This window comes from Equus quagga, chromosome 4 (assembly GCF_021613505.1).
Source record: "Equus quagga isolate Etosha38 chromosome 4, UCLA_HA_Equagga_1.0, whole genome shotgun sequence".
Taxonomy (NCBI): Eukaryota; Metazoa; Chordata; class Mammalia; order Perissodactyla; family Equidae; genus Equus; species Equus quagga.
The window spans coordinates 71,893,762-71,915,763 of NC_060270.1; the positions used below are offsets into that span (position 1 = coordinate 71,893,762).

The following is a 22,002-nucleotide window of genomic DNA, read 5'->3' on the forward strand; positions in this document are numbered from 1 at the left end:
CAGGCTAATGGACTCGAAGCTTAGCGAAATCAGCAGCACGCCCACCTCTAAGACGACGTTTATCTAAACTATTTGGGATTATCCATCCAGTCTTGACAGGCGTCCAGGAGAGGAAATTCCACACACCGCTTTGGCAGCCGGGCCAGAGCTAAGCGTTCTCACTGTGGAGGTGGCTCCCTGCATGTGCCCCCCCCACCCCCCGGCCTCTTCTTATACTTAAACCCAGAGCCCAAGTGACGTCTAATGAAACCCCGCTTTTTCTGAAGACCATCCCCAACCCCAAGACCACATGTCTCATTCCCACCCGTGGCTTTCCTTCCAGCTGCCTCGAGTTTGCTCTGTGATGTGATGGTCCCTATAAAGCCATGACTTTCTAGAAGATTCTGCTCAGCTGTGCTCAGCCAAGGACAATTCCTCTTACAGAGAAAGGCCCCACATGCCCAAGGTTAGCCCATGTCACAGGTCACCTGGAAAGGGCCTAACGCAGGCCGTTCCCCCAGGGCCTCGTCCCCGGGGCCAGCTGTGTTCCTGGCCCCCCAGACACATGGATCAGATCCAAGGTCTCCGCCGACCCGAGCTCTGCTCAGGTCCTCACTTTGCTGTGAAAAAGTCTCCTTGAAAGTTCCCTCTTGTTTTTTATGCTTTTTGGTTTTTATGTTTGAAAAAGCTGATAACCTTCTTATCCTTCTGCTCCAAGGGGAAAAAAAAAGTGATAAAGGGTGGGCGATCGAATTAACCCCTGCTGCCCGTGTGGCTAGATCTTAACCGAGTCCATCTGTATGGCCTCCTTTGTAGGCGCAATTTTATAACCTAATTTCCGTCCCAGAACGTCAATGTTTACTTAGTAAGAAATCTGCTCTTTGTCAACTGAAAACAGTGATGTCTTTATTACGGCTCGGCTCTGCAGGGAGTGACAGCTGAAAGCCGGCGCTCAGCGAGGTCTGCTGGAGAGTGCGGGGCTGTAAGGGGAGTGGGGGTCCCAGGGACTGCATGTGTACACAGATGTGTGTCGGTCACAGGGCAGGCATTTCAGACAGGCTGGGGCTGCCGGGAGGGGGCCTGGGCAGCACACAGATGCCCCGGCCAAGGTGAGTTCCCTGCTCAGCCTGCTCAAGGGGCTGTGACAGCACCTGGAGGTCCCACGTGCCCCTCGCTGTCCTGCCCTGGTCCACCCCTCTGCCGTGCTCTGGATGTGGCGTGCATCATCCCCTGACGTCTGTAACGGTTCTCCCTGGTGTCGGACTCCCCTCACAATGCATTGTTTAGCTTTGCTTTGTGTGCTTTATATCATAGCAGACTCTTCTTTGGGAACCAGCTTTTCACCAGTGGCATTATGTTCCAGAGATTCCCCCGGTAATGCACGGGCTCTTAATTCATTAGATCTCACTGCTCTGAAGCCGTCTGCATTGACGCGTGTCTCGGGTGCATCTGTGTTTGTGCTGTTTTGAAGTTATTGCAGTGAACGCTCCTGTGCCGTCCTCCTGACCTAATGTATGCCCGTCCTTTGGAATCAGTGTGTGTCTGAGAATGAAATTGCTGAGTCATAGGGTGTCTCGGGTTAACCTTCTAGGTGCTGCCAGACTTCAGCTGGTTGGTTTTGCCGACACCTACTCCCACTGGTGGGGTTTGAGGGCTCAGCCTGCTCCATGTCCTTATTACCAGGGTGGTGTCATCAACATTTAAATTTTTGTCAAAATGGTATCTCCTGTGATTCTAATGTTCTGTTTCCCATATTACTAATGAAGCTGAGCATCCTTCATATGTTTATTGACCAATAAAGTTTCCTTCTCATGAAATGCCTGTTCAGCTATTCTGCCCATTTTTCTATGGAGTTGTCTTTTTGCTATTGATTTGAAGAAGCATTTTATATATTAAGGCTACTCATTCCATGGTTAGTTATCTGTATTGCAAATATCCTCTCCCAGTTTGTGCCTGGTCTCTTCACTCCCATAATGAAGTGTCTGGATGAAGAGACGTTCCTGTTGTAACCTGACTCAGGTGATCAGCATTTCCTTTACGATTTTCCCCACACGTTCTCCTCCCACCCAGCCGTCTGGTCTGACCTTCAGCCCTGGACTTTGCTAACTATTCCCCAATATGGCCTCCGTTTTGTGCAGCTATTCTCCTGTCTCAGCACACCAGGCCCGCACCACTCACTGCCTCCTTTGCATTCCCGTATAAGGGTCGAGGCCCAGCTCAGATGCCACCTCTTGCAGGAAGCCTTCTCTGATTGTCCCAGCAGAGTGAATGAATTCTTTCCCTCCCATTCCTCTTTCTGCTTCAGCACCTTGTATACCGTTTGCAGGCTAAAATCAGTGTCCACTCTCCCTCTGTGACCCCAGGGGTCCTAACAGTGATTTTATCAAGACACTGAAGTGGACTATAGGTTTGGGAGGGCTGTAATTTCCTGAGCTCATGGCTGGATCTGGGGCTCTCCACCCAGCAGCATCACCCTAACAGCTGTCTTCACTATGGCCTCATGGGCACTCATGTCCTCTGCTAAGATCTGGGCATGTGTGGATTAAGGGTGGACCCTGGGAATGTTGAGGTTGACCAGACACACCTGGTGTAATACTTATCAGTCAGATTTACGACCACCTGCCCCACTTCCTGGCTGAGGGGTCCTGGCTGAGCCTTCCTCGGACCCACGCAGCTCCCCGCCATCTCAGAGGCCCACACTCAGTGAACGTTGGCTGACCAGGCAATGACGCATGAACATGGCAACAAATCAGTGAGTGGCTGGGGGCTGTGGTCCAGCTCCTGTTTACAGTTCTCCTCCTTGCTGCATTACAGACCCCTCCCCCCCACATGGACAGAGCGCAGCCCTGACATGAAGCAACATGCCGATTGATGTGGAAAATGAATTGGGCTCCAGTTTGGGGAGGGGCATTTCTCCAGTGCTTTCCAAAAGGATGCACTGTACATCCCTTTATGATTGCAAACCCCTTAGTATATTTTGAAGAGGACGTGATTTCTGGGACTTTTAAAATTAATGTGTGGAAAACGTGGTGAGCAAGCTTGGCAATGTACAGTTTCACATACCAAAAAAACCCCCAGAAGACCAAAAACCAAAACTAAAATCAACAAACAAAACCCTTGGAGAGGAGATTGAACTCCACCCCGAGGGGCTGGATGGAGCTGTTTCTGTTTGTCAGGAGGCCCAGGGCAGCAGGCACTGACCCGGCTCTGCAGGGGCCGCCCTGGTGACAGCAGATGCATCCCGCCCTGCCCACCCTGGCACTAGGGGGCCCCAGTTGGGGGAGGAGAGTAGCTCAGAGCAGCAAGGCCAGCTTCGGGGAATCGTTTCCCCTCTAGCAGATCAGTGGGCCCGAGGCCACCCGACCAGTGGCTAAAAGTGGGTGCCTAGCCCTGAGCAGCCCCACAAGGGCAGAGGGGCCACGGCCTCCCCACTCTGAGCCCTCGGACCTGCCCATGGCCCTGTGATCCTGGTGGGTGGTAGCATCTCAGCCCGAAGGCAGGACCAGTGCACGTGAGCAGGCGGTCCCCTGGGGGAGGGGTTGGCGTGTCAGGGCTGTGTGCAGGGCGCGTTCAGCTCTGGGCAGCCAGTGGGCGTGTAATCCAGGGGACGGGCGGGAAGGCACGCTCCGGAGCCTGCGAGCGCGGTGAGGAGGATGCAGCGCTTGGGTGCCTGCCCGGCACGGGGGGGGCAGTCCCTGCCTTGCCAGCCTGCCACTGATGGAGCCCCTACTGGGGGCCAGGCTGCTACAAGAAATGACACATGGCCCTGCTCTCTAAGAGCTGACTGTTGCAGAAGAAAGATGACAGTAATAAGGGTGGCGATGCCTGCCACTTCCTGAGGGCCTACCGCACTCCAGCCTTTACCTACTATGTTAGCTCCTAACGAATTACCACAAACTCGGGGGCTGAAAACAGCTGAAATCTATACTCTCGCAGCTCTGATCAGGAGTCCAAAATCAGTCTCGCTGGGTCGAAATCAAGGTGTCAGTGTGGCCGTGCTCCCTCTGCATGCTCTCTGGTAGAATCCATGCCTCCCCTCTTCCAGCCTCTGGAGCTGCCAGCATTCCTTGGCTTGTGGCCACATCCTTCAGCCTCCACCCCAGCCCTCTACACTGCCTCTTCCTCTTCTGTGTCAGGTCTCCCTCTGCCTTCCTCTTTTGAGGACACTGGTGCTGGCATTTCAGACTATGTGGGTGATAATCCATAATTGCCTCATTTCGACATCCTTACCTGAATCACATCTGCCAAGTCCTTTTTTCCAAATAAAGTAACGTTCACAGTTCCAGGGGTTAGGACGTGGATGCATCTTTGAGAGACATTATGAGCTCCCACACTAACCCTCCCCTCTGCTCCTCACTCCATATTTGTAAGAGCACTGTTAGGATTGCTCTTTGCAGAACTGTTAGGTTCAGAGAGGCACGTGACTTGCTCCAAGCCACACAGCTAAGAGTGAGCTGAGATGGACCCCAGGTCTCCCGCTACAATGCCTGTGCTCTTCCCTGGACGCATACACTGCCTCATTCATTCATTCATCCATTCATTCATCGGCAGACACATGTTGAGCATGCTCTCTGTGCACCTGGTGGGCACAGGCCCTGGTGCTGGGAGAGCGAGTGAGCAGAAGTGGACCCAGAGCCTGCTGCTGGGGCTGCCTGTCCAGTGGGGAGACAGGCCCCATGTGAGCCCATCACCGCAGGTGCCTGATGATCAGCCCAGACGGATGTGCTCAGGGTGCAGGCAAGGAGCTGCCTTCCACAGGAGCATCTCGTGAGGACCTGACCTCAGCGTGGGGCTGGGAGCTTCTTGGGCAAGGAGCCCCTGAGCTGGCACCTCTGAGGGGGAGGATGGGGCAGAGTAGGGATGAAGAGGAGAGGGGCAGGATAGAGGCACAGACATGGAGGGGCAAAGCTGCGATGAGCAGGCGTGGCATGTGCCCCGGACTAGAGAGGAGGCAAGGCAGTGGCCCCCAGGATGCTGAGGAGAGAGCTGCCTCTGGACCGCACAGGATTGTGGGCTCTCTCCTGCTGCCACTGAGGCCTTAGGTCACCCGGGAGGCAGGCCGGAGGTAAGGTGTGTAGGCCCGTAGCCTTGACCAGGCTGCGATAGGATGATACTGGGTCCTCACGTTCCAGTCCTGCTGCTGCCGCTGACCTCACCATGGTGTGCCGCTGTCGCTTTGGGTCTCAGTAGTGCTGTCTCTGAAATGGAACACAAGGGGCCCATTCCTGCCTGTTTCTGGCCCTACTGACCTGCATGGGAGAAGGTCTTTGAACAAAGCCGTGGGATGGAGTGTCTCTGGATTGCCAAGGGTCTCTGCTTCCGGCTCCTGGCCCCCCCATGTGGGAGAACCTGCCCCGATGGCCATGCTGAGCTGGGGGATTTGCACCCTTCAGCTCTGCATTGTTCCGTGTCTCCAGACAGGCCCCGTGGGTGGGGTACCAGGCCAGATCCCCGCTCCTCTGTCCTCTCCTCTCACCACATGGAGAAGCACGTTGGTTCCTGCCCGTGCGCCTTGGCACAGGCTGTGCTTTGGGTCAGATGCCCTCCCGGCTCCTCCCATTGAGCAAAGTCTTACTCATTCCTCCAGTCCTGCGGAAGCCACACGCCCTCTGGGAACACATCCCCGCCATTCCGGCTCCCGGGGCTGGCGCCCGTATCCAAGGGTCTAGGCGTGCTCGCTCTGGCCCGGCCAGATGGGCGCTGAGTTACATGTGGCCATGTAGAGTTCTCATCACCTTGGCCTCTCCTTTCATCTCCCTCCAAAAGTCTTGAGCCAGCACATGTGGAAGGGGCCTAGGACTTGATGTGGAAGCTGTGGGCTGGGTCCACTCCTCCACTCTCTGATTTCCTTCTGTCTGCTCATCTGCTAAATCTAAGAAAAGAGATGTGGGCGCTGGCTGAGTACCTACTGAGGGCCCAGTGCCGCACTTGCCCTACTCGGCTCATCATCCCACAGCTGCCCTTCCGTGTGTTCCACTGCTCCAGCCTGCAGGCAAGGGCACCATGGCGAGTGTCCACACTAAGTGCAGAGCCGTAATTCAGACCCAGGAAGTCCAGGCTTTACTCACGTGTGTGAGCGGCTCCCCAAGCCTGCACCCCCGCCCCCACCCCCAGGGTCAGTGTGAGGTCCAGCTAAGGTGACATCAGCAAAGGGTCACCAAGCTGAACTCCTCGAGAGCAGAGACAGCAGAGGCAGAAGCGTGCCTCTCGGGGGCCGTTGGAGATGTCAAAGTACCGAGTCTGAATCCGCAGGCAGAAAGGCCACCTTCCGTACGCCCTGCCACTTTGGCTCTGCAGCCTCGAGTGCTCCTGGTTACTGCCCTGGGCCTTGGTTGCCTTCTCCTTAAGGTGGAGGTGTAAAGGCTGCCCTGCAGAGTTGTGGGTGCGGTGCGCGCGGTTGGCGAACATTGACGGCCTCCTCGGCAGCAGCGTCCTCGCAGCCGTGATTTGGGGCCTGGTTTGGGGCCTGGCCCTAAAATCTTGTCCAGGGGCTTTGCCAGGCCCCCTCCCCAGAGGGACGGGGGGAAGAGGGAAGAGGAAAGCCCCTGTAAGGAGAAGCCCTTTCTGGGCTGCCGCCTGCCTTCAGGGAGAGGAGCCAGGCCGGCCAGCAGGCCAGCGCCAACTGGGAGGGGGAAGCGTAGGAGTCCTCTACGGCGACAGAGGCAGCCGGGTGCAGCCTGTCACCAGCAACTGCTGCCTGTCACCAACATGTGCATGTGTGTGTGCACACACCCACACACGAGGAGGCCGGGAGGCAGCTGGCGGTTCCTCTTCCCAGACCCTCCTACTTGTGCCTTGTGCCCACACATGGAAGGGCGGTGCAGCTGCCCTCTCCAGCCCCAGCAGCTGCAGGCAGGACCTCTCCGCCCTCTCCTTCAGGCCTGCAGGCAGGAGGGTGGACAAGCCCCAGGAACGATGGCTCGGGTCTCTGCAGGATGCTGGGCCTGGATCACCGGGCAGGGGGTGGTGTCCTAGTCAAGGCTTGCCGTGGCTGGCCTTGGCAGTTGCCTAAGACAGAAGAACTCAGCTCAAACTGGCTTAAACACACAAACAAATGTATTGGCTCAGATAACTGAAAAGGCCAAGGGTACTAACTTCTAGAGAAGCTGCATCTGTAGCCAGAGACTCAGTCCAAGACGCTGGTTTTACAGCTCTCAGCTCTGATTATCTGTCATCTCAGTCTTCATTCTTGGGCCCTCCCCTCAAGGCCCCCCGCAGCTCCATGCTTGCATCATCCTACCTAGAGAGCACCTCCTGTGGACAGAGAACACTTCTTTCCCAAAGCTTCCAGCCAGAGCTGCTGTTGGGCACATTCACATTTCTGAACTGATCACAGTGCCGGGGCATATGGAATGGTCTGATCAGCTGGGCTCGGGTCATATGTGCCCCACCCCCAGCAGAAGAAGAGAAAGGGTCCAATACAGATCCAGCCCAAAGTGCTCTGTGGGCTCTGCGCCACCCCTCAAGGCATAACCTTCACACATACGTCCGTACACTCCAGCCTTTCACCACACATGCTGTTTCCTTTGTTTGTAATGCACTTCTTCATGAACTCCTATTCATCCTTCAGAACCCAGCCCAAATGTCACCTCCTCTGAGAAGCCTCTCTCACACTTACAGGCTGAGTTGGGGAATTTGTTCCTCTGCTGAAGCCTTTGTCAGACTGCCCAATGCTTACCTGATTTGCAGGTCTGCCTCTTCCACTTGGGCTGTGAGGTCCCTGGACCAGAGCAAGTGCTCAGGACAATTTTGTCAGGAATATGAACAAATACACAAAGAAACAACTGGTAGCCTGAGGATCAGGTGAGCTCAAGGTTGGACTGAGGGGGAGAAAGCAGCACGTAAGAGTAGTATCCAGGCTGAACAGCTTGCAGACAGGCTGCCTTTGCTAGTCCAGCTGATTGCAGCCTACAAGTGTGTGAGTGTGTGCACATGCATATCTACAACGTAGGAGACTGTGACCATCTTTTAAAATGAGCTCACACAGCTGGCCCCTCCTCCCATCCTCAAGGCCACCTCCTTGAGTCTCTGCGCAGTTGCCAGAATTCAAGGCCTGGATGGGCCATAGCCAAGACCATGGTTGCCCCCACAGCCGATGGCATGGAAATGGAAGCAAAGTGGGAGGTTGCTGCTGGGGGTCAGCTGCAGTGGCTCAGGTTGTACTAGCAGCCATCTTTCCTGATGAGGTCCCAGGGCACGGTCATCTGTTCACAAGGACTGGCAGCACCCAGTATGCATGAGGACTCTCATTTGCGCCTGGGATGGGCCTAAGCATCCAAGAAAGAGAAGCTCTAGTCCCTGAGGGACTTGCTTTGAAGCTTGGCAATGTTGGTGTGATTTCAGGGCCGCTGGGAAGCCCTCTGTTCCCCCACATGCATTAATAATGCTTGGAATTCTGCCATTTGAGATTCATTCCTTTGGCTTTGTTTGGTCTGTCAAAATGGCAACTCTTGGAACATGTGTGGCCGTGGATCCTTATCAGTCGTTCACCACACAGTGTGAGGGAGAGGTTCAACTCCCTCCTGAGAGCTGGAGTGGACTGTGCATGGTGATGGGGTAGGAGGGGGATGAAGACAAAAAGGGAGCTGAAGCAGGTGGGGAGAAAGCTGTTCTGTTCTCAGGTGCTGCCCCTCCCTGACCCTGCGCCCGCCCGAGCCCCACTCACACAGAACCACAGTCATCAAGAGCACCCACTTCTCTGCCGAGGGGACGGGCACAGCACAGGCCCCAGCCCAGACCCACCAGCTTGGTTTGTGGTTCCACTACCTGCTCTCTGAGTGACCTTGGGCAAGAGGCCTCACCTTTCTGGTGTGTTCTCATCTGTAAAATGGGCAAAAAGTGCCTACTGTGTGAATTTTTAACCTAGATTTAGAAAGGAAATACGTGCATGTGGCCCCGTTATGGCTGGCACATAGTCAGCTTTATCTTATGGAGGTGCCAGGTAAGGGCACAGCTAAGTGATGCTGTGCAGAGGGGACATCTGGGGAGGCTTCCCAGAGGAGCTATCTGAACAGTCATCTGTGGCTGTGTTGGCTGGTGGGCCGTGGCCTTGGGTACTGGGTCCCCAGGTCAGTAGATGCTCCACACTCCCAGTTGGCTTGCTGCTGAGAGGGGAGGGAAGGGTGTTAACGCTTGTTAGCTCAGTGCTCAGCACTGGTCTTTTTTCTACCACTCTGGTGAGGCACCAGAGAGGGGCAGCATCCTGGCGGAGGCCACCCAGCTACGTGGGAAGGATCAGGGTTAATGAGGGGACTAGTGCTCTGGAAGGTGCAGGCAGTGCCCAAGGGCAGGGTCCTGCCCCAGCACTTCCAGGCCCCGGCCCCCTGAGCAGTCTCCAGAACCCAGTGCTGCTGTGCCTTACCCGGCAAGGGGTTGTTTGGCACACCCTTTCATCAGCCTGTGAGCTGACCCGTCTCACTGCCATCCCGTGTCGAATCTGTTTTCGGGCAGGGCAGCCTCTGCGAGCTTCCTGCCCCGTCACACCAGGCGGGCAGGGAGTCCTCAGCAGCCTTCTCTTTCTGGGTGGGGCCGTCCCTGGGATGGGGGAGCACCGTCCTGGGAGAGAGTGGGACGGACTTGGGTTGAATCATGGCTGTGTCTCTGGCCTCATGGCATGGAGGGGTGACTTCCTCCCTGGACCAGAGTCCTCAGGGGCAAGGGGCAATTGTGTTCACACATCCTCCCAGTGGACGTATCCAAGGTCAGCCGGGCACCCTGCGAGGAGGTCCTGGTGCTTCCCCCTGAGCCCGGGCCCAAGACAGGGAGGAGGGTGCCCTGGAAGAAACGCTCCCTGTCTCCTTGGTGACGGCTCTCGGTGGGAAGGAGGCAACAGAGCTCACCCTCCCCCAAACGGTGGTGACCTGTGGAGACAAAAGTCCCAGTTCCTCCCTGAGGGGACTCAGGCCTCACCTGCCACCCCCCCACCAAGTGCTGAAGAGGGACCGGATTCCAACCACGCAGGGAAGCCCTTCAGGGGGTGTGCATGTTGCCATGACAACACATCACTGCCTCCTGCCTGGGAGAGGCTCCTCTGGCCAGGGGATGCGGTCACCTTGGACAGACCAGGGCTGCCATGTGCCCTAAACGTGTTCCTTTAAATCCCCATATAGTCACTGGCTTCTCTCGTGGCGCCTCCACTATGGTCTGTGCATCCCCTAGGGTAACCCTGGTGCCAGGGAGGCCACTTAGGGCCCCTGGCTTCAGTGACCACAGGCTGCCCTGACCTCCCCCTGGCCAGCGTCCTGCAGGCCCTCAGAACCTCCCCTGTCTCGAGTGTCCAGGGAGGAGTGAGGGGTGTGTGGTCAGGAGTGCCTCACCCTTCTCCAGAAGGCCTGCCTTTTACTGAACTACACGCAGCCTTCCAGAAGTTTACCCCTCAACCCCAGATCTGTGCCTGGCATCAGACAGAGGTCTCTTCCCTGCCCCACAGGCTCGACCCACAGGCAGTGTCTCCCTGAGTCTCGTCTTCACACAACACCTGTCCCCCTGCAGGAATGTGTGTCTGTCGGGCCATGGTCAGCAGGCCCGAGCCAGCAGGACCCACCCTTGGTGAGAGGGAGAATTTCTCTGGTTCTGCCCGCCCCACCAGACACATGGCACCCCTGCCCAGAGCAAACCATGTCTTAAGCCCACCACACTTAATGCAGTTCCCACACAGGCGGACTGGCCTCTAAAGGTGTGACTGGGGCTGTGACTCGGGACTTAGCCTAAAGGGTCCCTCCTCCCAAGCTCAGTGCCTGGCACACAGACAGGGAGCCATCACTGGTCCTGAAAACACCTCTGAGCACCTGCGGGGGGCCAGTTCCCTGCCAGGTGCTAGTATGCAGAGGTGCCTGGAACACACCCTGCTCCCAGGCAGAACGGGTCACCTGGGAGATGGACCTCCCAGCCGCACCCCCGGGCGAGCAGGGAGCAGAGAGCTCATACTGGGAGAGGGGCCTCAGGGAGGGTGTCACCAAGGGCTCCCCTCACCTGAGCTTATAGGGAGGAGAAAGAATTTACTCAACAAGGTCTAGGGTCCAGGCAGGCATGTGAGCCGAGAATTGACGTGGGCACCAGTGCAGAGCTTGGAAGTGGCTGGGCAGGCCCGTTGGATCTGCGTGTCCACTGCTTTCACATCTGCAAACACAGGAACAAGGGTAGCAGACTGTTGTGTCCAGGCCCGCTGGAGCAGCCTCTGAGTGGGGAGCCGGTGAAACCCAGACGTCAGGACATCTGGATGTCACCTGTTGGGTCCTGCTTTGCACCGTGTTGTAAGCAGTTTTCATGCACGATTGAACATAATCAGTAATTATCTCTGGTTTGCTCCAGCCAGTGGACAAGCCGTTCCCTCTCTGAAGTGGCCGGTGCTAACGGCGCCCTTTCACACATCCGACATCTGGCCCACGTGGGGACTTCCAGGGCCTCCCGGTCGCATCTGGGTTTTGCCCCGAAGTGCGGTGCTAATGTTTTGATTACAGCTCTCATTTGTTCCCTGAAGGCCACGTCTCAGACACTGTTCTGGGGACCTCACACTCAGGGCGACCCAGTGAAACAGACACGGTTCTTATCCCCATTTTCCCCACGAGGTGACTGAGGCGTGGAGAGGTTGAATTACTTGCTCAGTGTGACGGAGCCGGTAAAGGCTGAGATTCCAATGCAGGTTTGTCTGATTCGAACGAATGTTCTTTTCTTTGCGCTATGTCGAATCACAGAGAGACCCCTATTGTCTGAGAAATTGAAAATTAAAACCTGGTAAATGTGGTTCCCACGGACTTAGTTGTGGTTTCACAGCTACTTCGCCCCTGAAGTCTGATTTTTCTTTAATGGACGAGTTTTGGAGTAGACGACCCGGAACACCCCCGTGGTCAGCATGCTGATGGCTGCTTAGAGGCCCCAGGCGAGAGGCCTGGTGGAAAGGCCCGTTCTGTGTTGAATGCGGCTGGTGCCTCCTTCAGGGCTGACCAGGGGACAGAGAGACGGGCAGCGGGCACGCCAGCCTGGACCGCATGGACCAAGCCAGGTGCTCACCTGACTGGTGGCAGGCATCTGAGAAGGGACCCTCTGTTAGGGTTAGAAGGAATTTCATGTAAGGAGAGCTAAAAGGATGTTCCAAAATTTTAGTGGTGGCTCAGCGTTTCAAAACTCTTCTTGAATCCTGGTCTTTTCCTTTACGGCTGATCCGTGACTGAGCGCTTCATACCAGTGATTACCCAATGAAGCCAAAAACTCTCCACCTTCAGGGCCTCTCCTTCTCCCTCTCTTTTTCTCAGTTCTGTTAGGAATATGAGCTCTTTGCATCTTACTCCTGGTATTCGTATTTTCCTGTTCTCTTTTGCATACATGTTGGTAGAAGTCATGCATTCGTTCATTTAACAGAGATTTATTCATTACTGCTATCTGTCCAGCCCTGAGCAGGCACTGGGGAAGCAGGAGTGACAGCTTGCACACGTGTGTGGCCCGCTGAGCCCGTGGTCTAGCAAATCCACCCATGTGTGCAGAGAATTCTATCTCCAGCGTAAGACTGGCGGGTGGGCAGCTGCACCAGCATGCGGGAGCTGTCAGTGCATTCGCTGGCTAGTGTACAAGAGTTCAGACTATATGAAGGGTGACCAAGGGGTGTCAGTGTATAAATTAAAAGTGCACCTTGCCCCTTTGCTTCTGCTGCTTGGCGGGCTTCTCTGCACGCCCGCTGCAGCAGGCATGCCTTCTTAGAATGCCCCGCTTTGTCTCCGCAGGCCTCCTGCCCTGAGCGGCAGCCCAGTCATCTCCGACATCTCGTTGATCCGGCTTTCCCCGCACCCCGCCGGCCCTGGGGAGTCCCCCTTCAACACCCCCCACCCGTACGTGAGCCCCCACATGGAGCATTACCTCCGTGCTGTGCACAGCAGCCCCACGCTCCCCGCCATCTCTGCGGCCAGGGGCCTCAGCCCCGCTGACGGTGAGTAGGGCCTGGGGTGCTGGGCGGCCGGGCCGCTACTCTGACACTGTGGATTCCCAGCCTCCAGCCCCCTGGATAGTGAATAGGCTGGCATTCCTCCCCGCTACCCGTGAACAACAGGTTTTTAAGTGAATGATGGTGAACGCCAAGAGAATTTGGGTTTTGCCCTCATTTAAGAGCTATTCGTAAACACCCTTTTTCCTACAAATTGTAGAATAATAATAGTAAGGTCTGTTTATCCATGTAGGTCCTATCCTAAGTGAGAGCTTTTTGGTTGCAATAAACCAGAGTCTGCAGAATCTGGTGTTAAGTTAAGGGGATGTTGTATTGGGGTGTCTCCTGGGCCCCAGAGTGGAAGGAAGGGCTGGTTCTGCTTGCTTCTCTGCTTTATGGCCCCTTGCAGATCAACACGGCCTCCACGTGGCTCCCGGGAAGGCTTCCCGGATGAGCGCCAGTGTCTCATTGTCTCCCGGGTCAGATGCTTGGGAGAGAATTGATTGGCCCAGCTAGGAGATCACATGGCCACCCCATCCAATTAATTTGAAACAAAAAAGGGTAGGGTCACGTGGTGCAAATATGGTCTTCATGTTTTTCAAAATATGGTATAAAATTTTATATACTTCTAGCCCCTGCCCCCACCCCACCAATGCGTACATGCATGCGCACGCACGCTCATACTAGACAGTGGTCAGCATATTTGGGAGCAGGCCCGCCTGTGCTGTCTTCCTGGGGAGTGCTCCCATCCCACCCCCAGCATGGAGTAGGCCTTATCCACTGCCCTGTGCTCCCCACACTGCCCTGCCAGCTCCTCATTGCCATCTTCAAAAGCAACCAGGCTGCCCCTTCTCAAAATCTATCCACTAAAACCTTCCCTCTTGGCCAAGAGTCAGTTCCAGGCTAGAGGACGTGGGCAGCATGCGCCCCTGAGCCCATGGGAAGAGGCTCAGGACACATGTCGCAGTGGGTCCCTCATCACCGTCTCCATCCTCACCAAGGGGAATCTGTCCTCTCCCAGCTCAGCGTGACCGCAAGCTGAAGCCGAGGCCTGCATCAGAGAAGGCTCAGGCTAGAGCTTCACAAAGGAAAGACTTCCAGCCTCTGACTGTGCAGAAAGGCCCCCTGAAGCCTTGGGCTCGTCTTCCTGGCCGTGCAGTCTGCACTTTGCCTGGCTGCCACCAAAGAGAAACCAGACAAGGCGAATGGTTGCAGCCACAGGACGTGAAAGCAGCCAGCCAAGATGTGGCCATTCTCACATGGCCCTTTAGGCTTGGGACCCAGCTCTGAACTCTGCTTGGGTCTCCTGAGTGGTCTTGGGTGAGCTGGGGTCCCCTGAAGGGTTTGGCTGTGTCCACATTGAGCCACCATCTCCTGGAAAGTGGACCATGCTTCTCCACACCTCTCCTGACCACTCAGCAGGCGATGGGCTTGCCCGGAGTGTGAGGATGCAGGCCAGGCTCCACATGCTGTCAGCCTCGACGTTCACACGTGGCATACTGGGCTCCACGGTCCATGTCCTAATTCCTGAACCTGAGAGCGTTTCCTCTTTGGAAAACGGGTCCTTGCAGATATGATTCAGTTGGGGATTTTGAAATGAACAGATCATCCTGGATTATCCATGCGGGCCTTAAATCCAGCGATAAGTGTCCTTGTAAGTGACACATAGATGAGAAGACAGCGCAAAGATGTGAGTGATGTGGCCACAGGCCAAGGAAGCGGGCATGCCCAGAAGCTGGAAGAAGCGAGGAACAGATTCTCCTGAAAGCTGTGGAGGGAATGTGGCCCTGCTGACCTGGATTTGGGCCTTCTGGCCTCCAGCACCGGGAGAGAATGCAATTGGGTTGTTGTAACAGCAATTATCACCACGTCTGTACTAACAGGTTACAGCAGCCCTGGGAAACTAACGCAGGTGGTAAAGGTGGGACTGGGGGGAGGAAGAACGTGGCAGCTGTCCCGAGGCCTGGGTCAGAGAGGGTCCTGAGCGATGTCTGGAGGAGAGACGAGGAAGAGGGCCCTCCTGGAGATCCGATGAATCAAGGACACTGTGGTCTCGGCCAACAGTGGTATAGCCCACGAAGAGCCACGTGGTGAGACAGGGCGGCCCTTGAAGGAGAGACTTTCAATTGATGGACCCACTGATTCTATGCCTGACCTCCACATAAACATCCATGGGGCTCCTACCGCACCCATTTACCCCGGCCCCAGCCCCTTGAGAAAGCAGGGATGGGTTCATCGCCAGCAGGGACTAATTGGCATGGCCCTGACCCCAGCAAGGGGTGGACCAGATACCCTGAGGCCTTGCTGGCCCTGGACCAAGCTCCCAAGTGAGTAGAGATAGTATGACAGACCCGTGCATCCTCTGTGCCACCCCAGAGCCTACCCACAAAAGGCCTAGAAAGTTCATCAGCGATCTGAGGCAGACCGTGTGTGCACTGAGGATGAATGGGCATCCAGGAGAGCTTCAAGGAGGAGGCGGACAGGCAGGCAGATGGGAAGAGGGCATTTCAGGCAGGGACAGGGCAGACAGAGGCTGTGGGCGTCAGCCTGGCTGCAGGCCAGGCTCTCTCTAGAGGATCCAGCAGGAGAGGGTGAAAGGGGATGGCTGCTCCATTGACCGGCTTCCTCTCGCTGCCCAGTGCACTGAGATCTCTTTTGATATTTGCCAAGACTAATAGCTGAGAGGCCGTGAGGCACGGGGTCAGGAACTTGGGCTCCAGGTTTAAACTCCCTGCTGTGTGACCATGGGCAAGATCTTTAACTCTAAGTGCCAGAGTCCTTCTATTCTAAGGGGAATGGCACCGGTGCCCCTCGGCTCAGTGTGGTGGGGACAGTGAGATTAGAGAATGAGCGTGACTCCCTCAGCACTGCACCTGCACACACCCAGCGAGCGCTCAGCAGTGTTAGCTGTCACTGTCGTTTTTAACAGTAATTTGGGTGGTGAATATTCTTACCCCCGTTTTACAGATGGAAAACTGAGCCAGCTCAGAAGTGGCCCCTGCCCAGTTTTCACCCCTGGATGAAGCCAGGACTCCTGACGGGGATGTTTGGTTTCCAAGCTCCATTCCTCCCCTGCCGCTGCACCCCTGTGTGCCGGGCCCCCTCAGGATCCTCTGGAGCCGGGCCCCCTGCCTCTTTGCGAGGCCCCAGCAGGGCTGGAGGTGGATGGCCCAGGGCCTGCAGCTGTGGGACAGACGAGCAGCTTTATCTGGCCAGGCTGGGCGAGCTCTCTTGCGTGTTCAGGCGAGACTTACCTGGCCAACTGTCTGGCCACCATGACGCCTCCATTTGCATCTTCTTGTTGCTTTGAAGACTGTCCTGGACCATGGAGCCTGTCAGCCCGGAGCTCTGGGCTTGTGTGGGGCCTGGAGTTGGGGGACAAGTGATCATTCGCGGCCTCGAGGAGAGGGAGGAATGAGGGGTGCAGAGGCCTCCATCTGGCCTCCCCGCCAGCAGAAACACACCCCAGCCCACGCTGTCTGCTTGGTGCCACGGGGAGCAGCGGGGGAGGGGACACAGGGACCTAGGGGCCGAGGATGGCACTGAGTGGACTCCTCAGGCCAGGGGTGTGTTTCCCCTCTTTGTTGCCCATTCTGACGACCTCTCTCTCTCCCTCCCCCGACAGTGGCCCACGAGCACCTTAAGGAGAGGGGACTGTTTGGCCTTCCTGCCCCCGGCACCCACCCTTCAGACTGCTACCACCAGATGACCCTCATGGCGGGCCACCCCGCGCCCTACGGGGACCTGCTGATGCAGAGTGGGGGTGCCGCCGGTGCACCCCATCTCCACGACTACCTCAATCCAGTGGATGGTGAGTGCTGGACCGGGTGGGGACAGGGAGCCGGACAGAAGATGGGGACTGATGGTACTTGGCTGGGGCTGACGGGGGCACTCGCTGCTCCTTTTGGGGGCAAGGAGCCCTGAGGAGGGGTCTGGGCTTTACCCCAAGCCCTGCCACGACTGCTGTCCACAGGGACGAGTCTGAACAACACACACAAATGCTTGGTGAGTCACCATGGGCCAGGAAGTGTTTTCGGAATTGCAGACACCCCAGGGAACAAAGCATAGTAATCTCCGCCTTCATGGAGCCTACAGCTTAGGGGAGAGACAGACAAAGCTGGGAATGGGGTGGGGGCCCTAGGGGGAGTGGGGGTGCAATCTTGAGTGAGGAAATCCTCACTGCAAAGACGCTGTGCGAGTGAAAAATTGAAAGAGGTGAGCCATGCAGAAGTGTGTGGGAAGAGTAATCCAGGCAGCGTGAACAGCAAGTGCAAAGGGCCTGAGGCAGCAAGGTGCCTGCTGAACACAAGAACACCCAGGAGGCCAGTGTACCTGGCACCCAGTGAGTCAGGGGCAGGAGTAGGGTGGGGCCGGAGTTCCTGGGCCAGGCCTGCAGGCTGGGCACGGTGTGGCAAGATGCCGGCTTTCATCCGGAGTGAGATGGGGCCCTTGGAGCCAGTTGGACAGAGGAGTAATGAGATCTGACTTATTGTTAAAAGGAATCCCATTGTAGCTGCAGGTCTGAGAATAGATTCAGGAGCACGGTGGAAGCAGGGGCTCCAGTTAATAGAGGTGGGCAGAAGCAGTCATATTTCAGATAGATTTTGAAGGTAGAGCCACAAGATTTGTTCCCAGATCGGATATGGAGTGAGAGAGACAAAAAGGTGCTGAGGACAAGCCCAGGGTCTCGGCCTGAGCAGTGGGCAGACGGAGCTGTCGGTTAATGAACGGGAGGCTGCAGGCAGGCACGTCTGGTGGGGTGGGGCATCAGTGTTCTGAGCAGATGAAGTTCTTGATGCCCATTAGATGACAAGTTCTTCCCTCCCACCAGATGCCATCCTCACAGCAGCTGTCACAGGGCACCTGCAGCCCCGACCGTGAGCCCCTGGGGGTCAGCATGGAGCTAAGGGTCCCTCCCCTGTCCCCCGTCAGTGCCCTTCTACCTGCTGGTCCTGGAGCCCAGCCAGGTCCCCAGGGCTCCAGGCCAGACCATGGAGCCGGGAACCACACCGAAGCAGGCAGGTGGCCCCTGCCTGGGACGTCGTCTTCATTCCCGGATGGCAGGAAGCAGACAGAGGCTGCAGGGAGACCCACCCCACAGGGGAGTCCTGGTGTCTGTGGGGCCAGGCAGGGTGCAAGACTCAGGGGGGCACCTGCACCCCTCAGCCCCCGCCTGTGCCCCCAGTACCCTGCCCTGTGCTTCCTGTCCACACCAGCCACGGCAACTCTACCTTATTGGCTGGAGCAAAGCTGAGCCCCTCACTTCTTAAGGCCTGGCTGAGAGCTCACCTCCTCCAGGAAGTCTTCCCAGATGCCCCTCCCTCAGCCCCCCTCCCTCTGGCTCCCACTTCCCTCTCTGTCTGCCCTGTGCACCTCACACGTACAGGAGCCACCTGATGTGGTTCCTGCGCCCCCTGAGCATTCCCTGTGCTCCTACAAGAGTATCACTGGGGAAGAGCATTGCAGCCCTTCTAGCGCCAGCCCTCCTGGGTATCAGGCCCGACAGTCCCTGAGAGGAGCTCACAGTGTGATAGAGGGACCAGAATGGGATCCCTGGCTCTGGCCCCGCCCCCCATGCCTTCCCAGGATGGGGCTTGGTCCAGGCGCACAGTGCAGGGTGTGAAGTGGGGCCCTTCAGCTCCCTGAGCACACTCACCCGAGTGCTCTCTTCTCTCCTCCTCCTAACAGCCCTTGGTGCTCCCACGGGGAGTGGGAGCAGCGTCAGCACATGGCAAGGGGAGGGCTCGGGGGAGCTTATATACTTGCTACTTGCCAAAATCAGAAGCCAGACAACAGGGACAATACGGTGCGTAGCGGTCCTGATACCGTGTTCCCACAGCCACATCCAAACGTCAGATTCCCCCAAGCAGGGCCTGCCCTCCAAGGCCTCGGGGTGGCTGGCACCAGGCCAGGTGGACAGTGGGCAGACACAGAGAATCCATGGCCAAGGGGTCTGGTCAGGCAGGTGTCCCCAGAGGACAGGAGAGGCCAGGTCAGCAAACATGAGTGCCTGCTATGTGCATGTGAGCGTGAGAATCTGCTGGGCCAGATGTGTTCCAGCTCAGCCCAGAGCAGCCGGCTTGGAGCTGGGGTGCTTGCAGGGGTGACAGTGAGAAGAGGGGCTGCACAGGGAGCTGTGGGCAGGTCTAGACCTGGGCCTAGTGTGAACTGGGCTCTGTGCCTGGCATACAGTAGGTGCTCAATTAATGCTAGTTCCGATCTCTTCCCACCAGTATCCTTTTCCCTCTCAAATCTACCGTCTCCTGCAGGATTTTGTCTCTCAATTGTCCGCACCACTGTCCACCCCGTGCCGAAGCCCAGGGCCACAAGTCCTTCTGGACGCCTTTCCTCTCCATCCCATCCATCCCATCCCCGAGGCCTGCTGTGTCTGACTTGTCAACCGTCCTGGCCATCTGGTTACTTGCTACCCTGCCAGCGCTTGCACCCTGTGCTCCACCGCCCCACTGCGTATGCAGCTCCCAGAGCACTCCCCCAGTGCCCTTCCCGGCAGGCCTGCCTGGCTCTGTCCTGCACCATGTCCTAGGACTCAGGGCAGACGGCGCCTCTCCGGGGGTACCACCCCAGTCCAGCCTCCGCCCAACCACGTCAGCTCCCCTCGGGCTCCTGCACCTCCCTCGGTGCCCACCTGCGGGACCCGAGGCACTCCGGCTGTGACTGGCTGGTACTTTGTCAACAAACCAGTGAGCCCCACAGGTTCGGAACAGGGCTGCCAAGGGGCAGGCCCTGTGTCTGTAGGGTGAGTGAGTGAGTGACAGTCGCTAAAGAACCTGGGATGGAAAGATGCAGACTAATTAGGAAGAAACTGCCGGGGCAAGCAGCTGTGGCTTGCAGGAAGCCTGGAAGGGGCTGGAACACAGCAGCTTTGTTCTCAGGGCCGCTCTGCGTTTGGCAGCATGTGGGGGCTGAGCATCTGAGAACCACCAGGAAGGCGGGAGGAGTAAGGTGAGCTCACCAGTGGGCTCCCCATCAGCCGATTAACTCATCAGACCCACCTGTGATCCTGTCTCCACCTTGCGCCTGGGGGACGTGATTGGCTTCAGGGCACAGAGGGCAGCATCCCGCTTCCTTCCAGCCTGAGCCGGAGCCAACAGATGGGTCTCCACTTCTTGGGCTGAGGCATGGGGTAGGGGTGGGGGGTCTTCTGAACCCCGATGGATTTCAGCCACAGATGATTTCTTTTCCTTTGTTCCCAATCAGTTCTGATCCAAGGAAATTGGAGCAGTCCCGCCTGATCTCCTGTTATTTGTCGTTATTTAATCCGTTTTTTTTCTGAACCAGTTTAAACCGGAACCAGAACCTTTGCTTCCACTTTTTAGAACATTTTAGGCATTTCTGTTCAGCCCCAGTGCCCACGTCATGTGTTGTTCCTATGTATGCCTGAGAGGCCCGTGCCGGGCGGAGCCCAGGCTGCCTCGGGGCTGTCCCCGGTCCCTCCCCTCCTGTGAACTGTGGGACGGCCCTGTGTCTTCCGCTGGTCCCGGCTGCACGTGTGGGGAGAGACGCTCCCGGGAAGGTCCAGTCCACCGAGGCTGGTGTGCGTGGAGCTTCCCGTGGAGTTTCTTTTGCTCAGGATCTCACAGAGAAAACTGTGCAGCCAGGGGGCAGGCAGCACAACTCCGGAGACCACCTGCGGAAGGTCCTGACTCCCAGGGGACATGTGTTGTCATGTTAGGAAGGCTCCATAACCATGGCCATGATGCATGAGTCCTGTGTGTGTGCAGGGGGCGTCCAGAGCTTGCGGGAGGTTGGGGAGACTGGGCCTTCCCTCTGTGTGTGTGTGTGTCTGTGTGTGTCTCTCTCATACGCACACACACACACTCACTCTCTCTCTCTCTTGTTCATTCTGGGGGTATTTACTGAGTACCTGCCATGTGCTGGGGACACAGAAGTGCACAGGATGCCAAGTCTCACCCTCGTGGTGCTCACGCTCCAGCGTGTAAGCCCATCCAGAGGCCACCCCGCCTGCCCCAGCCTCCTTTCTCAGCACCTTCCCTTCACGTTCCAAGAGGAGGCACAGCTGTGGGGGAGAGAACTTTCCAGAGGCTCTGAACGTCGAGCTGGGGCATGGAGATGGGGTCTGCCAGGCTGTGGGGTGACCTGAGGCGGAGTGTGCAGGAAGGCCACCTGGGCCCACCTCCAGCAGAGCAGGGTCCCCAGCCTGCTCACCGGCAAACCACCAGCACAACTTTGACCTTAGCCGAGTGCCATCTGCACCGTTATTTATTTAAGATTATATTTTTAAAAGACTCACTTTTGGGCGTTAAATAAATGGATCTTAAAATGGAACTTTATTATTTTTTTCTGAAATGGGGAACCTGATAATACCCAAGGAAGATGGCCCTGTGTCTGTCTCCGTCCAACCTAAAATAACCTCGTTTGGGTCGTGTGTACGTCCTGGGTTGAGGGCAACCCCGCAGCAGTGGAGGGCAGGCTGGAGGGTGGAGAGGCCTCTGATGGGGCTCTCGTGGAACTGAAGGACCGGGCCCTGCCTTCCTCCAGGCACAGGGCCAGGCCGGGCAGGACAGTGGCCCTTTCCCGTGAAAGCCCACCCTCCCACTGCCCGGAGCTGCTTGTCCGTGGGGTGGCTGATGTAGGCCCGTCGCCGCTTGTTCTTAAAGGAGCTGATTTATAGCAGGAAGAGCGAGGAGGGATGCTGCATCGGAGGTAATAGATACCTCGTGAGGGAGCCTGAGGTTCTCGCTCTGCCTAGTGGGCCTCTGGAGAGACAGGAATCCACTGGTTGTCACCAGGGCCCTGAAATGGAGTTTTCCTGTGTTCTGCTGTTGAATATCAGTGATTTAACAGCAGAGCAGCGCGGCCCCCTCCCCACCACCACATTGAGAAGATTGAAGTGTTTCCGATTGAAATGTCTGTTTACAGCCCATATTTCCTCCAAGCTGTATATTTTATTGTCGTATTGACAGTAATTTGACTCGGATGTCACCTCCGTCCTGATGCACGTTCTTTATGCCGCCTGTGGGTCCAGGGGGGTTTCAGAAACCAGTTACATTGATCACACCACAGAGAGGCAGGAGGAGCTGACAGGGGGACTGCCAGAGGCCCCAGTCAGGTGGGGAGTCTGTGCCCAG

At 56.8% G+C, this 22,002-nt stretch overlaps 1 protein-coding gene across 6 annotated transcripts in view; it reads left to right on the forward strand.

Moving 5' to 3' along the window:
* The window catches only part of GLI2 (GLI family zinc finger 2), a 250,116-nt gene that overhangs the window by 199,089 nt on the left and 29,025 nt on the right, over nucleotides 1–22,002 (forward strand). For 5 of the 6 annotated variants that reach the window (XM_046659498.1, XM_046659500.1, XM_046659501.1 and 2 more), the window contains 2 exons: nucleotides 12,696–12,898; nucleotides 16,518–16,703. In XM_046659498.1, coding sequence (XP_046515454.1) covers nucleotides 12,696–12,898; nucleotides 16,518–16,703 — 389 coding nt within the window. Of the gene's footprint in view, nucleotides 1–12,695; nucleotides 12,899–16,517; nucleotides 16,704–16,812; nucleotides 16,898–22,002 lie in introns of those variants that run through there. The other variant, XM_046659504.1, reaches the window with a different exon arrangement.